Source organism: Poecilia formosa, unplaced genomic scaffold (assembly GCF_000485575.1).
Source record: "Poecilia formosa unplaced genomic scaffold, Poecilia_formosa-5.1.2 Scaffold45, whole genome shotgun sequence".
NCBI classification, from domain to species: Eukaryota; Metazoa; Chordata; class Actinopteri; order Cyprinodontiformes; family Poeciliidae; genus Poecilia; species Poecilia formosa.
The window spans coordinates 488,568-509,092 of NW_006799984.1; the positions used below are offsets into that span (position 1 = coordinate 488,568).

The following is a 20,525-nucleotide window of genomic DNA, read 5'->3' on the forward strand; positions in this document are numbered from 1 at the left end:
CTGTAAAAAGAGCTTTACTTTACACAATCCAAATTTTATGTAGGTTATAGTCAAAGTAAATGTATAATGAAATAGACAGTCTGTATTACATAAAGAACATTAAATAAAAACCCTGACATCAGTGCTATACCAGGCAGTAGGCCATGAGGGTCAGGAAAATCCTGGTGTTTTACCCTCGTATTGTCCTATTTCTGATCTTGATGGCGGAAAATAAAAAAAATTGGTTGATATTTCAGAGATGTATTCAGATTTTGCTGAAGCTGTGATAGAAACGAGCGGACAAGGTAATTAAACATTTTCTTTTACTAAAGCTGTTAAGCATGCAGACAGATCAGGTACATCTGGCAGTTGGGTTGCTGGGGCCGTGTGGCTGCAGTGAATAAAAGCTTTAAATATTTTTTTTCTTCCTACTCAAAGAAAGAGAGAAAGAAAGGAAGTGTTGGCGCTCAAACCGCCGAACATTTTTCTTCCAGCTCCATTAGTTAGCGTTGGAGGCAGTGAGAGTTAAGCAGGTGGAGGTCGAGAGAAGTGGTGGGGGGTGGCTTGGGCTTGATATAAACTGAAAGGCCCGGCCCCCTCCCAAATCACCAATCACAAAACGAACGCCCTCCACCCCCTCCACCTCTTACCCCGGCACACTGAGTCTAGTTGAGGGTCTTCGCCGCCTGCCACCTCCAGCTGTCGCCAAGGGGGACAAAAGGTTGCATGGGGGTCTCTGTGAAGGAGCTGGGGGTGGGGGAGCAGTGGGGTGTGTTGAGCGGGTTGAATAGAAAGATAAACTGAAGAACCCTTCTCAGAGCTGCACACACACTAACAAGGAAGGACCTTGTCAGCTGCATTAGGCAGCATCTTTTTTTCTTCTTCTTCGCCTCTTTCCTTTCTCCTCCAAGCTGAACTGCAAACACTGGTGAGATGGGAGTTGTCAGCCTGCGCGCACTCACAGCCAACAAACAGAAAAAAAAACCCACTGTATACAAATATGCCTGAAATCCATGCATAAAAAGCAAACATGTAAACACCTATTTGTCTCATGCATTTGCACGAACAGACCGACTGCAGCCTGTTCCTGACTCGGTTTATGAATTGTCCGCCACTATTTGCTGCAGCTGGAAGCCTTCCGTTGGCTGCTTTGCAGCCTCAGCATCTACTAATTAACCTATTTAAATTACACAGGCTTCAGGGTGGTGTTTGTATGTGAGGTCATACACCGGTCACCTCTGAAACATGACAACCTTTCAGTTGTTTCTCTTGGTCAACAAAATAACAAACACATGTACCGATCGAGATGTAGGTTAATGGCGCCATCTTGACTAACTGTGGCGACATTTTAGGTAAAAATCCCGAGTTTGTGGCAGTAATCTGTCTCTTTGAAGGAATTATGAGCTGCGAATGCAAAGAGAGACAAATATAAGGATTCTGTCAGTGTCGCATTACAAATGTGCGCTAAACGTTTACGATATTCTGCTAATGTCAAAAAACACAATTTTGCTATTGCGGTGATTTCATTAAACAAGAAATGTAATTAAAATATGAATGTTCAAGAGATAAGCCATTAAAAATCATGACGACTGATGTAAACAGTTACATGAGATAAATTCATAATTCAGCTATCAGAGGAGACACCGGCGTCTTGTTGGCATCGGCACAACAAGCTAATTATACTTGGAAACAGCAACATGTGCAGCTTTTTGGTCGTTCTACAGAACAGTGATTTTTTTTTTCTTTTTTTTAATTGCCATGTTTCCATCTACTTTCATGCTTTTTTATGTTTTACAAACATTCAGTATGTGAAGAAGAATAAATATTTAGAAGCATTGACTAAGTTTTTTGTTGTTGTAAAAGCGAGTGACACAGTTAGTCTTTCATATTTTAGTTGCCAAGATGAAAACTTGTGACAATGTAGCTAACAAATTGACGGAGACGTCTATGGAAGCTACATCTGACAACTTTTACCACTTTTATCATCAATGCAACTGAGTGAACTTAGTTGCTCTCAGCTAAATCTTGACTTTGTTTCTTTTAAGTATGAAATAATTTTTTGTTGGCTTTCAGGTTCTCAATTATTGTAAAATATTGACCCACTGATTATGATTTTAGTTCATAAAGAGCTTTAAAATAAAATAAAAAAACTCAGCAGAAGTAGTTGCTGTTAAACTATTTCACTGAAAACAAAGACTAATTGATTATAGTTGATATTTTAGGCGGTTATTGAGTTACTTGGTTATCATTAGGAAAACATTAACCTGATCACATTTCTGTCACCTCAGATCTAGATTGTCATCGTCACTCTGAGATTACAGAAGCTTGTCATAAATTCAATAAGTTTTATGATATAAACTCAGATTTATCAAGCTTCTATTGGGCCTTCCAGTTATCTGCTGAAAGTCTTGCTCTCTCTCACTGTCTAACAGCTGGCATGTCTCAATGTGCCACAACACAGTTTCCTTCTAAGTATCTCCTCTGACTTCACCTCACTGATGCAGAAAATAGGAAAAGAACAGGATTTTTAAAGACAACCTGGTGGCTGTTTTGCATGATGCATTCACTGCCTGGAAAATAATCTGACTTTTGACTTTCTGATTGGCCAACTGAGCCTTAAAACCTTCAGATTTCAGTCCTCAGCTGATTTCTCAGATGAAGGTTCAGATAACAGAACATTCATTTTTCTATTTATTTCCCCATTTGTTATTCTGTAGATTGATTTCTATCAATCTACAGAATAACTGTGTTACAAAAAAGGAAAATAAATTAGTAATATTTTGATAAAATTCCCTCGTATTTTCTGTTCATCCTTCTTTTTTATCTGTCTGTGTACTTTCTTTTCTTTTTTTCCCTCAGACACCCCTCTCTTTACCCTTTTTTTTCCCCCTGAACTCCTCTTCCTCTCACCTCCTGTCGGCAACATGTGGAGCCGTCGCCATGGCAACGAGGGGAGGTGACATGTGCTGTAGACAGGCAGGGAATGGAGGGAGGGATGGGAGAAATATAAGGAGGAGCCCCATGGAGCACTTTGTAGCCTCTCTCTCTTTCTCTGGAAGTAAAAAAAAATAAAAAGCGTCTCAGTCGTCCATGTGGAATCGCTGGATGCTGCCGCCTGCAAATCTTCATCACTTTCCAAACATGTACTTAACCTCATCTAGGAGCAAAACAGAGAATCCGCATCTTTCCTCGTTTTAATTTTTCCAGTTGAGATGGCGTAGAGAAGGAAAAGGAGGAACCCGGGAACTTTCTTTTCCATTTTTTTTTTTTTGTTCGTCTTCAAATGAGGTAGAAAGGATGATGGGAGGAGATAAATCTCTCTCCAGCTCCCTCTCGCTCTCCCCTGCTCCTCCTCCTCCTCTGCCGCTAGCGAGGTGCTGTCTGTGGACCCAGAGTTGAATGGGAAATAGGAGCAGGAGAAGGTTTCCACTCCATCTCTCATCATGGATTTTTGGTAGGATTCGTTTCACTTCATATGTTTTTACATGTAAATGCTGAATTTTCATCTGCAGCTGTAAATGTCTCTTCCCTAAAAGTCTGTGTGAAATCTGAGGAAATCAGTCCAGTGTCGGGCTGAGGAGTGTTCCTTATTATTTTCCTATATTTACATTACAAGCCATGTCTTTTCCATCATTTCTTGTCCATTTATTTGCGTGTAAATGATTGAAACAGTGTATATTTGTGTAAAAGGTGAGCTGGGAGTATCCTCAGAGTTGAGGCGCTGGCTGACTGATGGCTCCCCGGCTCGGGGATTTCACGCAGCTGCATCTCACCGTAACGCTGTAATAACAGTCACTTTAATGGGATTTGCTGCTGTTTTCATTTTCTGGATCTGCCGCTTTGCACCGCAGGATGTGCGACATTGAAATCATTTTTAATGTCATCCTGGAAGAGCATCCCAGTCTGTCTGCAGGTTGGCGCCTCGCAGAAATGCGTTCACAGCACACCGCTTTAATGTCTTATAGGCTTTTTTAAATTTAAGGATGAATTTAAAGTGAACTTTGAGTTTGATGATCAGTGTGGGATATGAATCAGTTTGCTGTGGAACGTGACATGTTTAGGGACCCTGCGTGTGTGTGCATGCATCTGGTGAGGAAGGGTGTGTGAAGTCCCGCCAGCTTGTGGAGTTGCTGTGTTTCTGTTTGCTGAGAGGTTCCGTTAACACCGAGCTGAACTTTTGCAAATGCCCAGGATGAATCAGAGATGAGAGACAGATCTTTGTTTCCTCCAGCAAGTCATCACAGAGGAAGACAATAGCCGTCTGCTGCGACCCCGCTGACCCCTTCGCTTTTCCCCCTTCGCTTTTCCCCCTTTCTTTAACTCATTCTGAATAAGCCAAAGCCGTGCAAATCCATCTGCCTTTTGTCTATGGGAGCCGGGCTAATCCACACCCTATTTACACACACGCACACACACACACACACACACATCAACTACCCTAACACTATTAATTCAGCACATCTTGACATCTTAAAATAACGCCACGTTTAATCTTACTTTACAAATTTCTGCACTACGATTTAAGTTTTTTAACAACCATAAGAGCATCAAAAGATGCTAATTACGTCACTATCAGTGCAGCTAACGCTGATAGTTTAATGAGAAGTAAAATCTCAGATTTATCTCGTCAAGTTCAGCGTGTTCTGTCTTTAGCTGGTCGCTGTGTTTGCTCAAAAAGAAGGTAAATCCATCAGATTCAGTGCAGACAGGCAGACTTCATCCTCGGTGGGCTACGCTGAGGCTTTGCGAAATTGCGCACTCAGTGTGATCCACAGATTCTTCTGGCAAATTGTTTGCGAAACCAAAAGATTTGCAAGTACAATGAATTTTGTGAGAGCAGATGGGTGGCAGGGGGTGGAAGTCCCTTCAGTTTGTTGCTTTTTGGGGTGTTGGTGTTCCTGCTTCATTTCCAAACCCCCGGACCAAAAAATTAACACCAAAAAATTAATAAATGTTTTGGTGTTTTAATAAACACAAACATAAAAATGATATTTGAGTTTTTTCCTCTTTTTACTTGAATGAGTGTGAATAAAATTTGGTTTGGCTTCACGTTGACACTCCTAGCTCTCCCCATTGAGCTCGTGTGAAATGTAATTTGAGTGAAAGTGTTGAGCCACAGGAGGGATAACAGCGAAAGGCCACAAAGCTGCAGCGCCGAGCTGATAACCTCTTATTATTCGACACATATAGCGCACTATAGATAGCACATGTAGACAGAGATAGAGGGTATTAACATACTCGCCTGGAGCTGCACATCACACAGGAGGCTGCACGGTTTGATGCATGCATATGCATGCATCAGTGTTCCACCTCCCATCTGGAGAAAACATTTGATTGCTAATATTTTTTGCTCCGTTTTCCTCCTTAGCGCCTGCAGAGTGGCTCCAGACACACACGGCTTCCCTCCTTTGCTGCTGCTACTAACAACTGCAGCCAAACTTGTTTAAGCAGGTGGGGTCAAGCAACATTTGTTTGAATCAATAGACAGACATGCTAGGCAGCCATGATAAAGAGACCAGAGGAGGAAGAGGAGGAGGAGGAAGAGGGGGAAGTGTGTGTTGGAAATGCCGGCATCTGTCCCGTGAAAGATGACTGAGCTGTTACAGTTAGAGCTCTGAATTATGGGCCATTACTCGCCGAGCAAGGCGCGATGGCTCGCCATGAAACTTCATTTGACAAAACAATGAGACGACTCGGGGAGGAAAATGACAAATGAAGTTATTTGATCCGCGGTATTGTGGGTTTGAGAAGGGGGTGGGGTGTGTGTGAAGAAAATAAAAAAATAATACATTTAACCAAACAGTACTCCGCTGGAAGCGTGTGGGATCAGCAATAATTCATTATTAATGGCCGTGCCAAGCCCACAACACTTCCAGACTGCTGCTCAGCCACTTCTCCTCATCAGGCCTCCTTAATGGCTGCTACTCCTGCTGCAATCTTTTACATTAAAACCACATTAATGAAAAGAAACTGAAATAGACACAATCGGTTCCTTCTGCTCCTACAGATGTCTGGATTAATATGTGCAGCCACAGAGGTGTGATGTAATTATCCTGCCTGCATTATGTTTGAAGCAGATTGATGCACTTCCATCAGGTTTGTTCTTAGAAAGCGCTCGCTCTTTTGCGGATCGTCACATCGCGGCCAAGCGGAGCTGTGCGCTAACCGCTGGCCCCCCATTCTGCAGCCGCTCTTTATGAGGTGCTGAATGCAGCAGCAAATGAATGCAATCATAGAGGGGGGTCGGGCGGAGAATTATCGAGTGTTGATGGTGGCGACGGTGTTAAGGAAGGGAGGCAGGGGGAGTGGCACCCTGAAACCTCACAAGAATTCCCGATTTGTGTGCGGCGCTCCTTTTTTCCCCGTCTTCCCGGAGTTCCTCTGTGCTGACAGGCGGGCAGGAGGGATTCAGGAGGACCGCTCCCCTCCCCTCTCCTCCTCACCGCTCTGCTCTCAAAGCCTCCATTCCATTAACTCACCACGCTGCTCCTCACCTAATCTCTGTGACCTCCACTACTGAGGGACAGGGGTTTTTTTCACCCCCCTCGGTTCTTCTCTTAAACTCGAGTGAGAACCTGCTGCTTTTCTCAGATGTGAAGAGACCCAGCATTGCAAACAAAATTTTCCCAGAAAAAAAAAAAAAAAAACCCGAAGGGGGTAAAGAATTGCGTTTCCAGAAAGGGACGAGCCGTTTCTGCTATTGATTTCTATTGAACAGTCTTTGTCAGGCTTGTAATTGGCAGTGCAATTTGCAGCTCTCCTCCTGTTGGTTCTTGCCTCTGTCTTTGTTGCCAACATTGTTGCGCTGCATGTAATAATGGGGAATTATGTTGGCTTTTGTTAACTCTTAGTTTGTCAGGTAAAAAAAAAGAAATGCAACAGGCCCCCATTATGTCAGAAAATGAACAGCAAGCAGCAGTTTGGAACTGCAGCACTTAATTAGGAGTTCAATAAAGACTCTCTTCCTCTTTCTCAAATTATTGCAGCCGTTTTCTTTTCTTCTTATACACTGGTGAAGCGGAGCAGGCTTTTATCGCACGCCTTGTGTTCATTGTGTTATCTGGGGCGGCAGAGTGGACTGGAAGGACGTTCTTTAATCTCCAGTTGTTTGCTCAGGGAGCCGGTTCTCACGCGTTGAGTTAGATTGCAGCCGAGGTCGGCGGAGAATCCCACATTCTGCTCAGATGTACCTGTGGATTAACTCAGGGTTTATTAAATGCAACGCTTTGCCTTAAAGATAGTGGAAGAAGCTGTTTTTATCTTGCAAAATTATTTGTAAATTTCCTCCTTGAGGGGAGAATCATTAGTATCAAAAATAGCTTCATGCTCTTAATGCATTTCACGCAGATTACCTTGTTGGGTTTTGGGGTTTTTTTGGCCTGTGTTTGCAGATGCTTTAATCCGGGGCTATGAAGCAGCATGCAGTGACGATCCGGCAGCCTGCAGGGTTGTTCCCATCCCACACGCTGCCAGATGTATCCCCAGATTAGCTCCTCTTGTCTGACTGATCAGGAAAATCACCTGAAAGCTTGTGTGTTTTCATGCGCCAGTAACAACCTCCGTCACACAGTTTCTAACAGGGCGGATGAATCAGAACTCTTACTGTACGCTTACAGAGGCAAAAGCATTTATGACACGCTCTGTTTATCTGGACACAACCGAAGGCCTTTTTTTTTTTTTGTAAAGAAAATGGATTCAATATGAGCGAATTTTAACAGTTGAGGCCCATTCAGAGCAGTCATTCATTACATTTCATGCAGGGTTCTAACTCTGAGTAGAACTGTGGTTTTCATGCTTTCTCTCAGTAATATTTTATTCAGAGTACTTCAATGAATTCGTTTACACATATTTCACTCAGCATGCAGCTTTTACATCACTGTACAACTATAAATCTCGCTTTGCTGTAACGGATGAACCGATTTTTATATGAAAGAAAATCTCCAGGTTCTCTGTTAAGAGCACAAATGGAATAGCTGATGATGCCTTTTATTTATGTATTTTTTAAAAATAAAACATTTCTTTTTTTGGATGTTTTAATTGTATTTTTCAGTGTTTTGTTCTCCTGTTGGGTTGCATGAGCTTTGAGAGTAAAAACCGTTTATCATTCCTAAAATCTTTTCATTTATTATGTTTTTTAATCTGTTAATTGAACCCTTGCTATTGGTTAATAATGCAATATTCTATCTAATTTTAGATTGTTTAAAACATGAACATTAACAAAAAATAGTAAAAAAGCCTGACAAAATGGTTCAATTACCTTAAAAAGAGCATAATGAAGAACATGCCAATTATACAACTCTAATCATTTGAGTCTGACTATTAAATTAAACCAAGTGGTTAAATTAAGACTGAAATGGATGAAATGTGATTTGAAATACAGGTTTTATAAAAAGCAAAATGTGTCTCTTATTGTGAAATGGCCGATTGAACGAATAAAACTGATCTGAATTCAGATTTTATCATTTCTCCTCTCTGCTCAGTGCCTGATTTCAGGGTTTTTGTTTCATGCAACAACTTCCTGATTCTTCCACTCGAGGAAACTACGTCATCATTTTTTCCATAATATTTAAAATAACTGACTATTGCTCATCCTGGGAAGTTCAAATGTGCATTCAGTATTAATCAACAATCTGCAATATATTTGTAATTGGGTTTTTTTTTTCCTTTAGGTAAAACATGAAAGTTTTTAATAAACCAGAGTGGTGAAATTTCATTTTCTCAGCTTTAATTAAGGTACTTTTTTTTTTACAGTGTTAGCTGTGCCACGCCTCATTGAGCTACACAATGAGCCGCAGATAAAAACTAAAATAAAGAGAAATGTTGTGAACTCTTTTGTGTGTTTGGTGGCCAACAGGGAAGCCAGATCAAGCAGATCCCCACCAAGTACAGCCAGGGAGAATCCACCAAGTTCCTCGTCCTCACCGTTGTGTCCATCCTCTGCATCGTCGGCGTGCTGCTGGCCTCCACCGTGGTCTACTGCCTTCGCCATCGCTCCCACCACAAGCTCAAGGAGAAGCTCACCAATCTGGGCACAGACAGTGGCGGCGATGCTACTGCCACCTATCAGGTAGGAGGTGTCACTGCCTCCTCTGGATCCAAAAAGAAAAGCTTTAAATATTTTATATGTTTTGTGTTGCATGCAGAGTCTTTTTAAAATCTTTTCTATGCTAATGTATTCAAACAAAGGCATCATTTTATTTCATCATTTTCAAAATTAAGTTAAAAAAAGTGAGCTTTCTAGGAGCATATCATATTTGTGTAAACTCTTATTTCAACTAATGCAATGAATAGTAAACATAAAAGACAAAAAATTAGTTTTGAGTCAAACAGGAAATTAAGAAATTGACTGAAACTCACACAGACATGCTCATAACCAGTAAAATCACAATTACAGACCTAAATTTAAACTGGTGAAGTCAAAACAAAAACTAATAAAACAAACTGTGGCACATTAACAGACTGGAAAAATTACAGTTTTAAGTTTTAGTTAATTTAATAAAAACGGGGGAAAAAAACATACGCTTAATGAAAAATGGCAGATTTTTATCACACAGTAACTTATTGACACTTAGCTTTAAACATAAAAAACACACATTTAATATTGGGTTTGACTTTGTTGAGCCTGATCTTTGAGCTGGTTTGTTGAATTTGCTGTATCAAAGTTTAAGTGTTGTGCTGCTAATGGTCCGTTGATGTGGCTAGCTGAATGCTACGTTCTCCTCTGTTTCCTGTTAGATTTAAAGGCTCTGATTGGTCAGCCTGAGCAGGTTCTGCCCATCACATCTGTCCTGCTGAAATGTAAAAAATAAATTTGGTAGACTGAGGGTGAGGACCCTTTTTCTTAAATTGTCAGAAAAAGCTCCGTTTTTTCACCTCTGTGTGATTAGTTTATGATTGCATTATTAATATATGTGACTCCAGTTTCTCTTTAAACCTTCTGGTGAGTGAACTACAGGAAGCTGCTGCTGATAAAGATTTTCTCGTTTTAAACAAGTGAGTGCTATTTTGTGTCTCGCCATTATTTCCTGCTTAAGGCTTGAAGCAATAAAACAAACCCAACAGGTTTTCTGTTTTTTTTTTTCCTCCTCCAGTTATTTTTATTCCTCCTCGTTTGCTGGCTGCAATTATCCTTTGGCCAGAATAGCCGAGTGTGAAATTTAATTTACAGAATCCAATATTAAGTGGCTTTTTGAGCAAAGAATTAGATTGAGATTTTTTTCCATCGCTCTCGCTGACCTTTTCCCCGCCATGTTTTTAAATGAGAGTGGTCCTGTGAGCATTGATTTTATAATGAGCCCCCCTCCCCACACACACACACACACACACACACCCTCCACACGTAAGTGCCTACGCTTTCTGCTCTTCTCCAGAGATTTTTAACTCCTGAAATAAACTGTAATGCTGCGTCAGACAGCACAGAAGTTTGACGCTTGTTTGTGGATAAATTGTTGCTTAGCTGTCAGGAGAAAGAAAGAACTAACAAATATCAGTAAAATTATGGTCTGTGGTTAGGATTTGACAACTTACTCGCAAAACTCCACTTGATGTGGAAAGAAATAACTGTAAATTGTGTGTGTAGTCATAATTAATCAGGGTTATGCCGGGTTTTGCTCCCTCTGTTGATCCTGTTCTCCCCTCGTCTTCGCTCAGTTCTGGCGTTGTCATCCTCACTGTTCAGCTCCCATCTTAGCCACGTAAACCTCGTCTCTTTGTCGGCACGGTGGTGTGGAGGGGTTCCCTGGGTTGGATCCTGTATGTGTGTAAGTGTGTGCGTGTGTGTGTGCGTGTGTGTAAGTGTGTGCAGTCTCTGGGGCTACAAGCAATTAAAGCAGACAGAAAGTGGCAGGCTGCCTGAAGGCTTTACTACTGCAGCTCCTTCATGCTGACTGTCAAACACACACACACACACAGCTCCCCAGTCGGCTGCATGTTAAGCATTCTTGCCCCTGTGTCCCGTTTGTTTGAGGCCTCGCTTCGTACCTTTGCTCACTCCCCCTTCACCTTCCATGTATTTGGCCACAGCCCCGCCCCCTCCCACTCTCATCCCCGCCCCGTCTCTCAAACGGACCGGGATTGGCTGGCGCAGACAAAGGAGACGTTGATTGACGGGCGTCGACGCAGCATGGCGTATGGGAGCGTTTGGCGAAGAGTCGGTAGATGAAGCCCGTCAGTCACTGAGGCTCTGGACTGCTCCATGACTGAGCCGGTGTCACGTTTAGATTATCTCTACTGCTCACCTTCCATCTGAAGTCCTTTTTTCTTTCAGCAGATATTATTATCAAGGAATGAAATGAAAAAAAATCTTATCCTGACATTATCCCGATTGTTTCATGCATTGAGAGATGTCGCCTACATCAGAAGGAAATGCAAATATTAACAATGGTCTCCAAAAAACAAACACATTCAATATTTAAGGTTTTATTGATGATTATTTGCTTTTCTGTCTAAATTCATGCCTTTTTTTGGTGTAAATCAGATTCTTGGTATAATTCAGTTTTGGTAGCAAAATTGTTTCCATTACTAGATAGAAATATTGTTTGTTAGATGAAATCTATATATAGTCACTCCATCGTCTCCCATGATGTCTGATGGAAGATGAGCGCCATGGCCGAATTCTGAATATGTCTCATTTATATCTGTAATTTTTAATGACTAATCATGTGATCAAGCTTATTCACGTATGACTTTAAGTGCATTTCTTCTTTAACCAAAATTGCAAAATAGTGTTTTTTTGACATTTTAATTGCAAAATACTGAAAAGATTTTGCACACATTTGTAAAGGAAACAACTTATGTCAAGTTTGTACACCAAGCTTAGAAAAAATGAATTCAACTGGTTTTTCATTTGCATACAGAGTGTAAATTAATGGGACTTTTACTCTTAGCTTGGTAAATATTACATATTTTGCCATCACAATATTGTACATATAATCTTGCAAAATGGCTGAATGGAGCTGAATCTGGATTCAGCTGCAACATTTGGGCCATATTTCAATGTCACAGTGAAAAAGTAGCTCAGCTGATTCAATAGTCCAACCCTCACCTCAGAAAATGAGGATAACGAACAAAAGAAGGAAATATTTCAATCAAAACATGGAGAATGAAGTATAGATTTAACGTAAATCCAGAGACCAAGAATTTAAAATGACAAAAGTTATCAGGAAAATTGATAAAAAATATTTTATTTTGATACATTTGATTGTTTTATCATAGTTTGTGCTTCTGAGGATAACAAGTGCAAGAGTCATGATATTGAATACAAGGACCTGTCATAAGCTCATAATAATGCAGTCTAAATTGACAATAAAAGATTTAACTGTAGCATAAAAGGCGTCATGACGTCACAACTCCGTGGCACCATGACCACTGGAAGAGCTCAGTCTGACATTAACCTGTTTGCTTTACAGCCTGATGAAATCACTTAAAAGGATCTGTAATGAGAGAACTATTTTATATTGCCTAACCAACTCAATAAAAACCAGAACATTGATCAATTTTATTACCATTACAGTGGCTCATGATACTGGAGCAGTCTGCCAGAGCAGAGAACGCAGAAGGGCAGGAAGATGCATCAGATCTGAAGAGCGGTTAGTTTAGACTGAGGGGTCAGATCACGGAGGAACAAACACAACTGGTGGCTGATTATTACAATCAACATGATTTCCTCCTCCGGGACAACATGAACATGTACTTTAACTTTAATTGTAGCACACATTCAGATTGCATCTTTAGGACTTAATGAAACATTCATTTTAGATAAAATGAAATGAAACTAACTGGAGAAGACATGTTGATTCTGTTCTAGTATGAACCGCTTTCCATCCAGACATAACAGTTTCATTTATCGACAACTTTTGAATTATGATGCAGAGGAAAATATGTTTTGTTTTTAGGAGTTAGTGGCTTTCCATATCAGTATTAAGACAGGAAATGGGAGAGAAGAAGTTTTATGTCTGCACCACACATAAAACTAAATGCTTCTTTATGTACCAGTTGGATTTGGCTGCATACAACCTTCACTAGTTGTTTTCTGATTGTTTAAGAAAGCTAATCTTCAACACGGCAGTTTTTTCCCCAGGAAATGACCTTTTGATGACCACATGCGCATCTTAATCATACAGTTTGTGTTTGATATCCTATCAGAACATCTTCTCCATATTGTGACATTTAATCATCCATAGGTACATTCTTACCCCAGGATATGCAGAATAAATAGGTAATGAGTGGAAACCTGTGATTAAAAACGTCCTACACAAGAAGAAATGAGTCTCAAAAAAGCTGCACTGTTTGTAACCAAAAGGAAAATTCAGCTGCACCCTCCAACCCCAGGAGGGCAGCACTGAGGTGGCTTTGGGCCAAACATATTGCAGAATTAAACAAGTTTACATGAAAATGTCAGTATAACGTAAAAGTAGCACTCTTAACCTATTTAGACAGTTTATCTGTAACATGAAGTTGGCTCTAATTTACCATATCAGACTGCATGAGATTAGGAAAGGGTTTAACGTTTAACGCTGTTAAGCCTTCAGGTCAAGTAAGGTAAAACAAAAAAAACCCTCAAATAAAAAATAAGCATTGTAGTGCCAGATTACTTATTATCACATAATAAATCCTCGGGTAAACACAAATCTGTGCAGGATTTCCTTTTTTTTTTTTTCCACTTCGGCTTCCCTTTAGCCTCCGCCATATTTATTCCACCTTTTATTTGTTTGTGCTTTTATTCAGAGTTCCAACACTGAGGCCTCTGAATTTGCTTTGGCCAGAGCAGCATGTAAACAGAGGCAGCCCCCCTTTCTGCCCCGCTGCAGAGACACGCCTACTGTCACCCCATGGTGATGCATGCAGCCCCTGAGAGTCCCCGGCCTGTCGCCTCTAAGAAGAGGTGTTGGGGATGTTTTAATGTTTGCAGGCAGAGATGCACTAAAGGGCGCGGATCACACAAATACAGCAGTCTGTCTCAGCTTAATTGTAGGAGCTGCGTACGCGTTTCTTCTGGTCTGCATGGACATTTTCTCTGAAGATGTCATCTTTCTCGACATCTTTCTTCAAGAGTAATTGAATTTCATTGATTTCTCTGCTGTTGTTGCCAGAAAATAAATACAGCAATCCACATTCATTGGCACTATGGGATAAAAAGAAAAAAAAAAAGGCTTAAAACAAATTATTTTTTTATTGCAGCAGCATTACTTCTCTCTGAGAACTGCTCCGGTTCTCAAACAAGTGAGCAGGTATTTTTACCTCTGATTCTATTAATCCCCACACCTGAACCATCCAACCTTAACCTTTTTATTTTAGCTCTGATTGCAGCTGTGGTTGAGTCAGACCAGCGACTGTTTTCCTGTCTTTCTCCTTTTGAACATTCTGTGTAAAGTCATATTTATGCCACAGGGAAAAAAGCACTGGACTCTCTGGTAGATTATTTTTTAATGCTAAAACATAAATTACAAAAATGTCCCAGCTGTATTTAGTTCACGGGTCCAGATGAGTCTCAGTAAACTGAGAGGCTTGTTTGTCAGATGAAAAGAACCTTTTGAAAAGATGTTGCCTTCAGCTAATATTTATGTTTTAAAAATGTTTTTTATTGGTCTGATATAATCTATCAGGTGTTGTGTTTTTATAAGGTGTAAAGGGAATTCAACAAATATATTTTAGCTTATTGAAATGGATCTTTTTTGGTCATTAATGCCACTAAGTTGGACAACAATTTTAAAAAAAATCATTGTTGTCCAACTATAAATTTCTACTAAATTTCTAATTTATATATTTTATGTAGACATTTAACAGAGGTACAAATGCTGTAAATAATAAGAACATTGGTTATGAGCAAATATAAACTGAATCTGGTTAATTTTTTGATTTCAAGTGAAGAAAAGAAAAGTTTTGTGTATCAGTAAAAAATAGTCAATGTCATTGACAGTCAGAGCCGAAAGGTGATTGAAAAAAGTAAGTCTTCTGTCCTTCAAGTGTGACTTAAGCTTTTATTTTTCACTTTTATCTATGCCAAGAAAAAGATCTGATTATCATTTTTATCTGAGAGTCACTTTCGGTTTTAACATTGTTCTCCCTTCCAGACACATTAATTTTCATTCATTTAATTTTATTTTAAAGCTGATTTGAAAAGCCTGACAGAGATAAATAATCCATCATTGTAAACATTGATCCATTTATCTTATAAAAGTCAAACTTAATGTAGTTGTTGAAGTGGCTGATGCAACGTTTTTGATTTGCCAGAAAGCAAATGATTTAAGAGCCGTCCAACACATTCATCCCAGTGACTGAAAAGGCCAACGTGAATGTCCTGGAAAAGACAATTTCATCACCGCTTTACCATCAAGACGTATGCTCAGTCGACTTTCAGTCCACCCACACTTAGGTTTTACTCTAAGGTATTAAACTGTATTAGAAACATTAAGGTTCAGACGAAACTTTTCTGTTCGGGCCGGTCCTGACTCACAAACTTAAAAACACAAACAGAAGCTGTAAGCAGTCTCAGCAGAGTGACCTCCATATCATAACGCAGTGAGATTAGTGGGATGAAATGTGGGAATCGATACGGTGTAAATAAAGGTTCTGGTGGTTGTGTGCTTGCAGCTCAGAGATTGGAGGCATCAGAGTGGTAAATTTGCACTCTTTACACTGTAAAGCTGTCTGGGTTATACAGGTTCTTTACATTTTTTCACTCTTTGCCCTCTAATTGGCTCTCAGAGGAAAGCCATTTTGAAGCAGCTTTAATTACATCATAAAAAAAATTGCTGCAGCTGCAAAGTTCAGTGTGTTGGGATCGTTCTGCGATTTCCCTCGGAGGCACAAAACCGAACCAACAGCCAGAGAGTCAGACTAATTCATCGAGACAGTATTTGATTTGTATTAAACATATGAAAAATCAATGTTGGTGGATCCATCTTCAACCCCCTGGTCTAAATGGAGAACAGTGTATATTTTAGATTTTTTCCACTTTCTCACCAGTTTGACACGTGAAACACGTCGGCCCTGAGTCTGTTCATCGACTGGAGAAAAATATTTCTCATTTCAAGATAAACTTCTAATTATAAAACTGTACTTGAAGTGAAGAGATATTAATTTAATATGACTGATTAACTCAGCTCACCATCTCAGCTCATCTTGGGCTTGAAGGGAACTGATTTGGGATTTTTATTGGTTTAATTTAACTGTTTTAATTAAATGATATTAAACACAACTTCAGGAAATTGAAAAAATAGAAACTGGAGCACAAGTTTGGATGAAATAGGAATTATCTTTGATCAATATTTAGTAAGAATTATTTGTAAATCATAAAGTATATTCACACTTCCTCTCCAGTCGTAGTTAAATGTTTTTTAGTTGCATGTTTTTTTGTTTTTTTTCCAGACAATAGAGAGTTTCTGGCTGGATATTTGGTCACTGTCGCCTTACTTTGTTTAAACTTTTGGTTTCTTAGACTGCTCCTATAGACCATCACCAAGTTGTCAACAGTAGATGTGTTTCCATTCACCATATAATTGTGCAATTTGACATTTCGAAAATAAATTTGCTCAATGGAAACTTGGTAATTAAAAAAAAAAACAGCTACTGTTGAGGTTGTGGTTTTAAAAAGACCATTAGATAACCTTCATATGTGAGTTTATCTGTTTCAGAGCCGGTGTCATTATTCTCTTGGAGCACTGAGTTTATTCCTATATTTGAACCGTTTTGCTGTTTATTTGTGGTGATGAAAAATGTTGAGGTCGTCCTCCATTTTTACTTTTCTCTATTTTTATGTAATGTAGTGGTATTGGCAGTTTAACAGCCGGTTTGTAGGTTTGGACACCTACGAACTCCCTTCTTGTCACTGTGGCCAAACACCTTGAGCAGTTTGTCTCATCTGAACCTCCAGAAGATTTTTGGTTTCTGCAAATTTCAATCCAGCTCGTTTCTATAGACACGGTCTTTTGTTCTTCCTGTTTCTATTGTGATATAAAAAGGGTTTTCCTGTGGGCAGTGATACTGGTGTTCCAGTGGTTTCCAGTTCATGACACTGGAACCTTGTTGATTTCTAACCAGTTTCATATCATCTGAAGCAACTACTTCCAGACTTTGGCAATGATTTTAAATATTTGGTTCAAACTGATATTTGAGTCTGTAGTTTTTTCTCCAAAAGATTTTTCTAATGTAAATCTAAATTTTTAAGGTTTGTTGAGTTCCTTGGACTTAATATTCATAATCCAAAGAGTGCTGTAAAAAATACTTTTAGGACAAGTCCAATAAATAATTAGCCATTTCATAAATCCAATCCCACATTGGACTCTTCTGTATGTTAGAAAGCATGTTGGCTCAGAATCTTGTAACGACTCTGTTTAACACTCAGAACCAAGATGGATAAGAATCATTTTAAATGTGTGGTTGTACTGAGAGCCAGTCTGATTTTCTCATTTAGAGAGCTTTATCATACATTAATGGTGCTATCACATGGTTAATTGTTTCGTGCATGAATCATTTGATTCAGAATATTGATTGAAAGGGCTTTTGTTATGAGATAAGATGATTTACTCGTCCAAACGAACAGCTCTGTGGATCAGTAAGCAGAGACTCACGACTAAATCTGAGAAATCCATTAAGTCTGCAGCAATCAGTCAGAACTTTACTCTGTTCTCATTTTGTGAATTGCAAAAAGTCAAATGTAAGGAAACAAAACGGTTGGATATGTAGAAATAATCCTTTAAAAATACTTCCTGTTGGAATATTTAAGACATTTATAGCTGGAGATGTTTAGACATTTATTAAATGATGAGGAAAGGTTTTAAAATGCAATCTTAGTTCCTCATCTCAGATTTAAAGTCGTATTTTATTTACTGGAATAACAGCCTTGTGTCCCGCGCCAGCCTGTTTTCACCTGCCTTCCAGCCATAACCCCTAAACCCAGGTGCTTTAATAATCTGAACGCGTTTATGAGTCCTTGTCCGAGCCCATAGATCAGTGTCAGCCTGCCGACCTGCGAGAACATCCGTTAGATCTGATACGGACTAATGAAGGCCCTCTCACATTACCTCTGCTGTCAGTCAGACGCGCTGTCGGTTAATCATCAGCATCTCCCTCATTAGGAGACACAGATTCCCACGGAGATTGGCTCTGCTGTCCTGCAGTAGCTGCTGTCCTTGCAGGTGGAGCTCTGTGATTTATGGATCTGTGGAAGACGTTACAGAGCCTGTGCCAGTGTGACAGGTTCAGCTTTTATTTCCATGTCAGTCTGGAGTCAAATACAGTTTTCTGAAGGTATAATTAGTAAATGAGTGGTTCTTACTGATTATGATCTGAAGCTCCACCAAAGTGCTTCTACATAAATGGTGTCATGTTTCAGATAGTTACAAGGAGTGTGTTTGGTAACACTTTGTTTGAAGAGGCGTGCATACGACATGACACCGTCATAAACATGACATAACATCTGTTATGAACATGAAGAAGCCTTCATGAATGTTTATGACTGTTGTCATGACATCTCATTTGATACATTACGGCACTTTTAATGCACATTTTAATTAAACTTTGCATTTAAAGTGTCATTATTTACCAAATGACACTTCATGACAACTGCTCTAAGTATTCGTCATGTTTCTGACATGTTTGACATGTTTCTGACTGACTGACAAATAAAGTGTTACTGTATGTTTTACTCATTCCATAATGAAGCTGCATTTGACTCCTAAAACTTCACCCTTATTCATGTAATTGTTAAAGTTAAACTGATTTGGTGAGTTTTTGAAATTGCAGAGGTTGATGGGTCCAAGAGATCCTAAAGGTTCATTCTAGGGTCTTTTGTTAGGTTGGTCTTCTTGACGTCTCACCTTTCCGTCTCTGCTGTTTGTTGACATGTCTTTATTCCGTCTTCGAGTTTTGCAGACAGAAACGAGGGAAGGAATAAATCTGGATCAGTGGCAGAATGTCCTCAGGCTCGGCTCACATAGTTTAACTCTCTATGGTGATTAGTCTGAAAATCTTCCTTCCCTCTCCCATCTCAAAAACAAATGAGGAGTTAAGTGTTGTTCTGTCAGCGCAGGCAACTCATTTGCAGTCTGAGTAAAATCATAGGCTTGCATTTAGAGCCACATTGTCTCCTGGCATTGTCCTTTCCATCTACGGAGGGAGGCGCAGTCGCTCATTACAGCAGGCCGACGTTAGCGCTCGGAGCGCTGTGAAGGAGAAGTTAGACACTGTGTTAATATTTCATTGTGGTCACGTATCCAGCAGACAGAAAATGACAGTTTGCTCAGGCGTGTGAATGAAGATATTGTATTTGCTGCAAAGAGATTGTGACAGACGGCTTTTCTCTGAAGTTTTCCTCATTTAACCAGTGAAAGCCTGCTGAGCTGTGAAGACTTACTGGACGAAAGTCAGGAGTTGATGAAGTGCCTGAAATTTCATGTTTTTCAAAAGAAAATTAGAAAAAAAACCCTCTTCAGAGGACACAAATTCTCAACACTTAAAGTTGGGTTTGAAGATACAGCTGCCTGCCACTGATCCCACATCATCTGGCTGTAGAAAGAAAACACAGTCTTTGCTATTTGGAGGTGTTGCGGATCTCCTGTGTTCTTTGGTGGTTTCTGGGCTTAGCCGTCTGAATGGCCATGTAGATCCAGAACGTGTCTGAGGGACTCTGTGTGTCCTTCAGGCCTGGGAAAACCTTGGTGTCTCCAGAATCAGCTGGGTCGGGTCGTTTGGTAGAGATGTCTGGGTTTCATGTAAGACATCTCAGCAACTCGCTTGAAACCAAAAAAGCAAACTCTTGTTCACCTAAAAACCTTGATCTTGGTTCAGTTGAAGTGAACTCTGGTGCGATTCGAATGCGTTTGTGAATGCCAAGCGGACCAGAGACAGCTCCCAGAGCAGGGCATTCTGGGTAAATACAACCAAATCAAATGGAAGAGTCTAGCACTAGTGGGAGAAATGGATCATGGTATTTTACCAAGCACAAAAGAGAAATCCTATAACTGCTAAAATCTGATGCTTCTCCATTTTTGTCTACATTTTGCGAAGAAGGAAGTTGCGCTCTTGTCTTCTTTGGAGATTCCTGTGTCATTTCCTTCAGTGGTTCTTGATGCAGCGCCACCACAGGCGAAGGAAGGCAAATGATTCAAAGAGCTTGAATCATTTGACACAGTGTGAAAGAGAAGCACATCAGCTGAGAATGTGAAAATGTCGCAATTTTGTCGTCAAATCAAGCTGATTCTACAGAACTATCAGGAATAAAAACCTGGCTTAGCTGCTGTGCTGGTTACGCCATAACAGCCATGTTTGGAGTTTGTCCCCAAGTGTTGGATTTCTTGTACAGCATATTTAAGTCCCATGAAACTCAGATGCCTAACTTAAAATAAAACTAAAACAAACTCAGTCAAGAAAGTGAAGTTTGTCAACAGGAACTTTAGATCTCATTTGAAATCTTTTGAAAACTCGTCGCCTCATCCCAGCTTCCCCTGCTCATGTTGAACCTCACTTTCCCTAATGTTCATCCCCGATCTGTAAAGTAAGTCTGAATACGACTTTCAATGTAAAAGTGCTCTGAGTGATCGGTAAAA

At 39.9% G+C, this 20,525-nt stretch overlaps 1 protein-coding gene across 1 annotated transcript in view; it reads left to right on the forward strand.

Annotated features, from left to right (window-relative positions):
- The first annotated feature begins 705 nt into the window (after positions 1-705).
- Positions 706-20,525, forward strand: part of LOC103138026 (receptor-type tyrosine-protein phosphatase N2-like) — a 57,624-nt gene continuing 37,804 nt past the window's right edge. The window contains exons 1-3 of the mRNA XM_016671454.1: positions 706-732; positions 3,350-3,433; positions 8,834-9,046. Coding sequence (XP_016526940.1) covers positions 706-732; positions 3,350-3,433; positions 8,834-9,046 — 324 coding nt within the window. The remainder of the gene's footprint in view (positions 733-3,349; positions 3,434-8,833; positions 9,047-20,525) is intronic.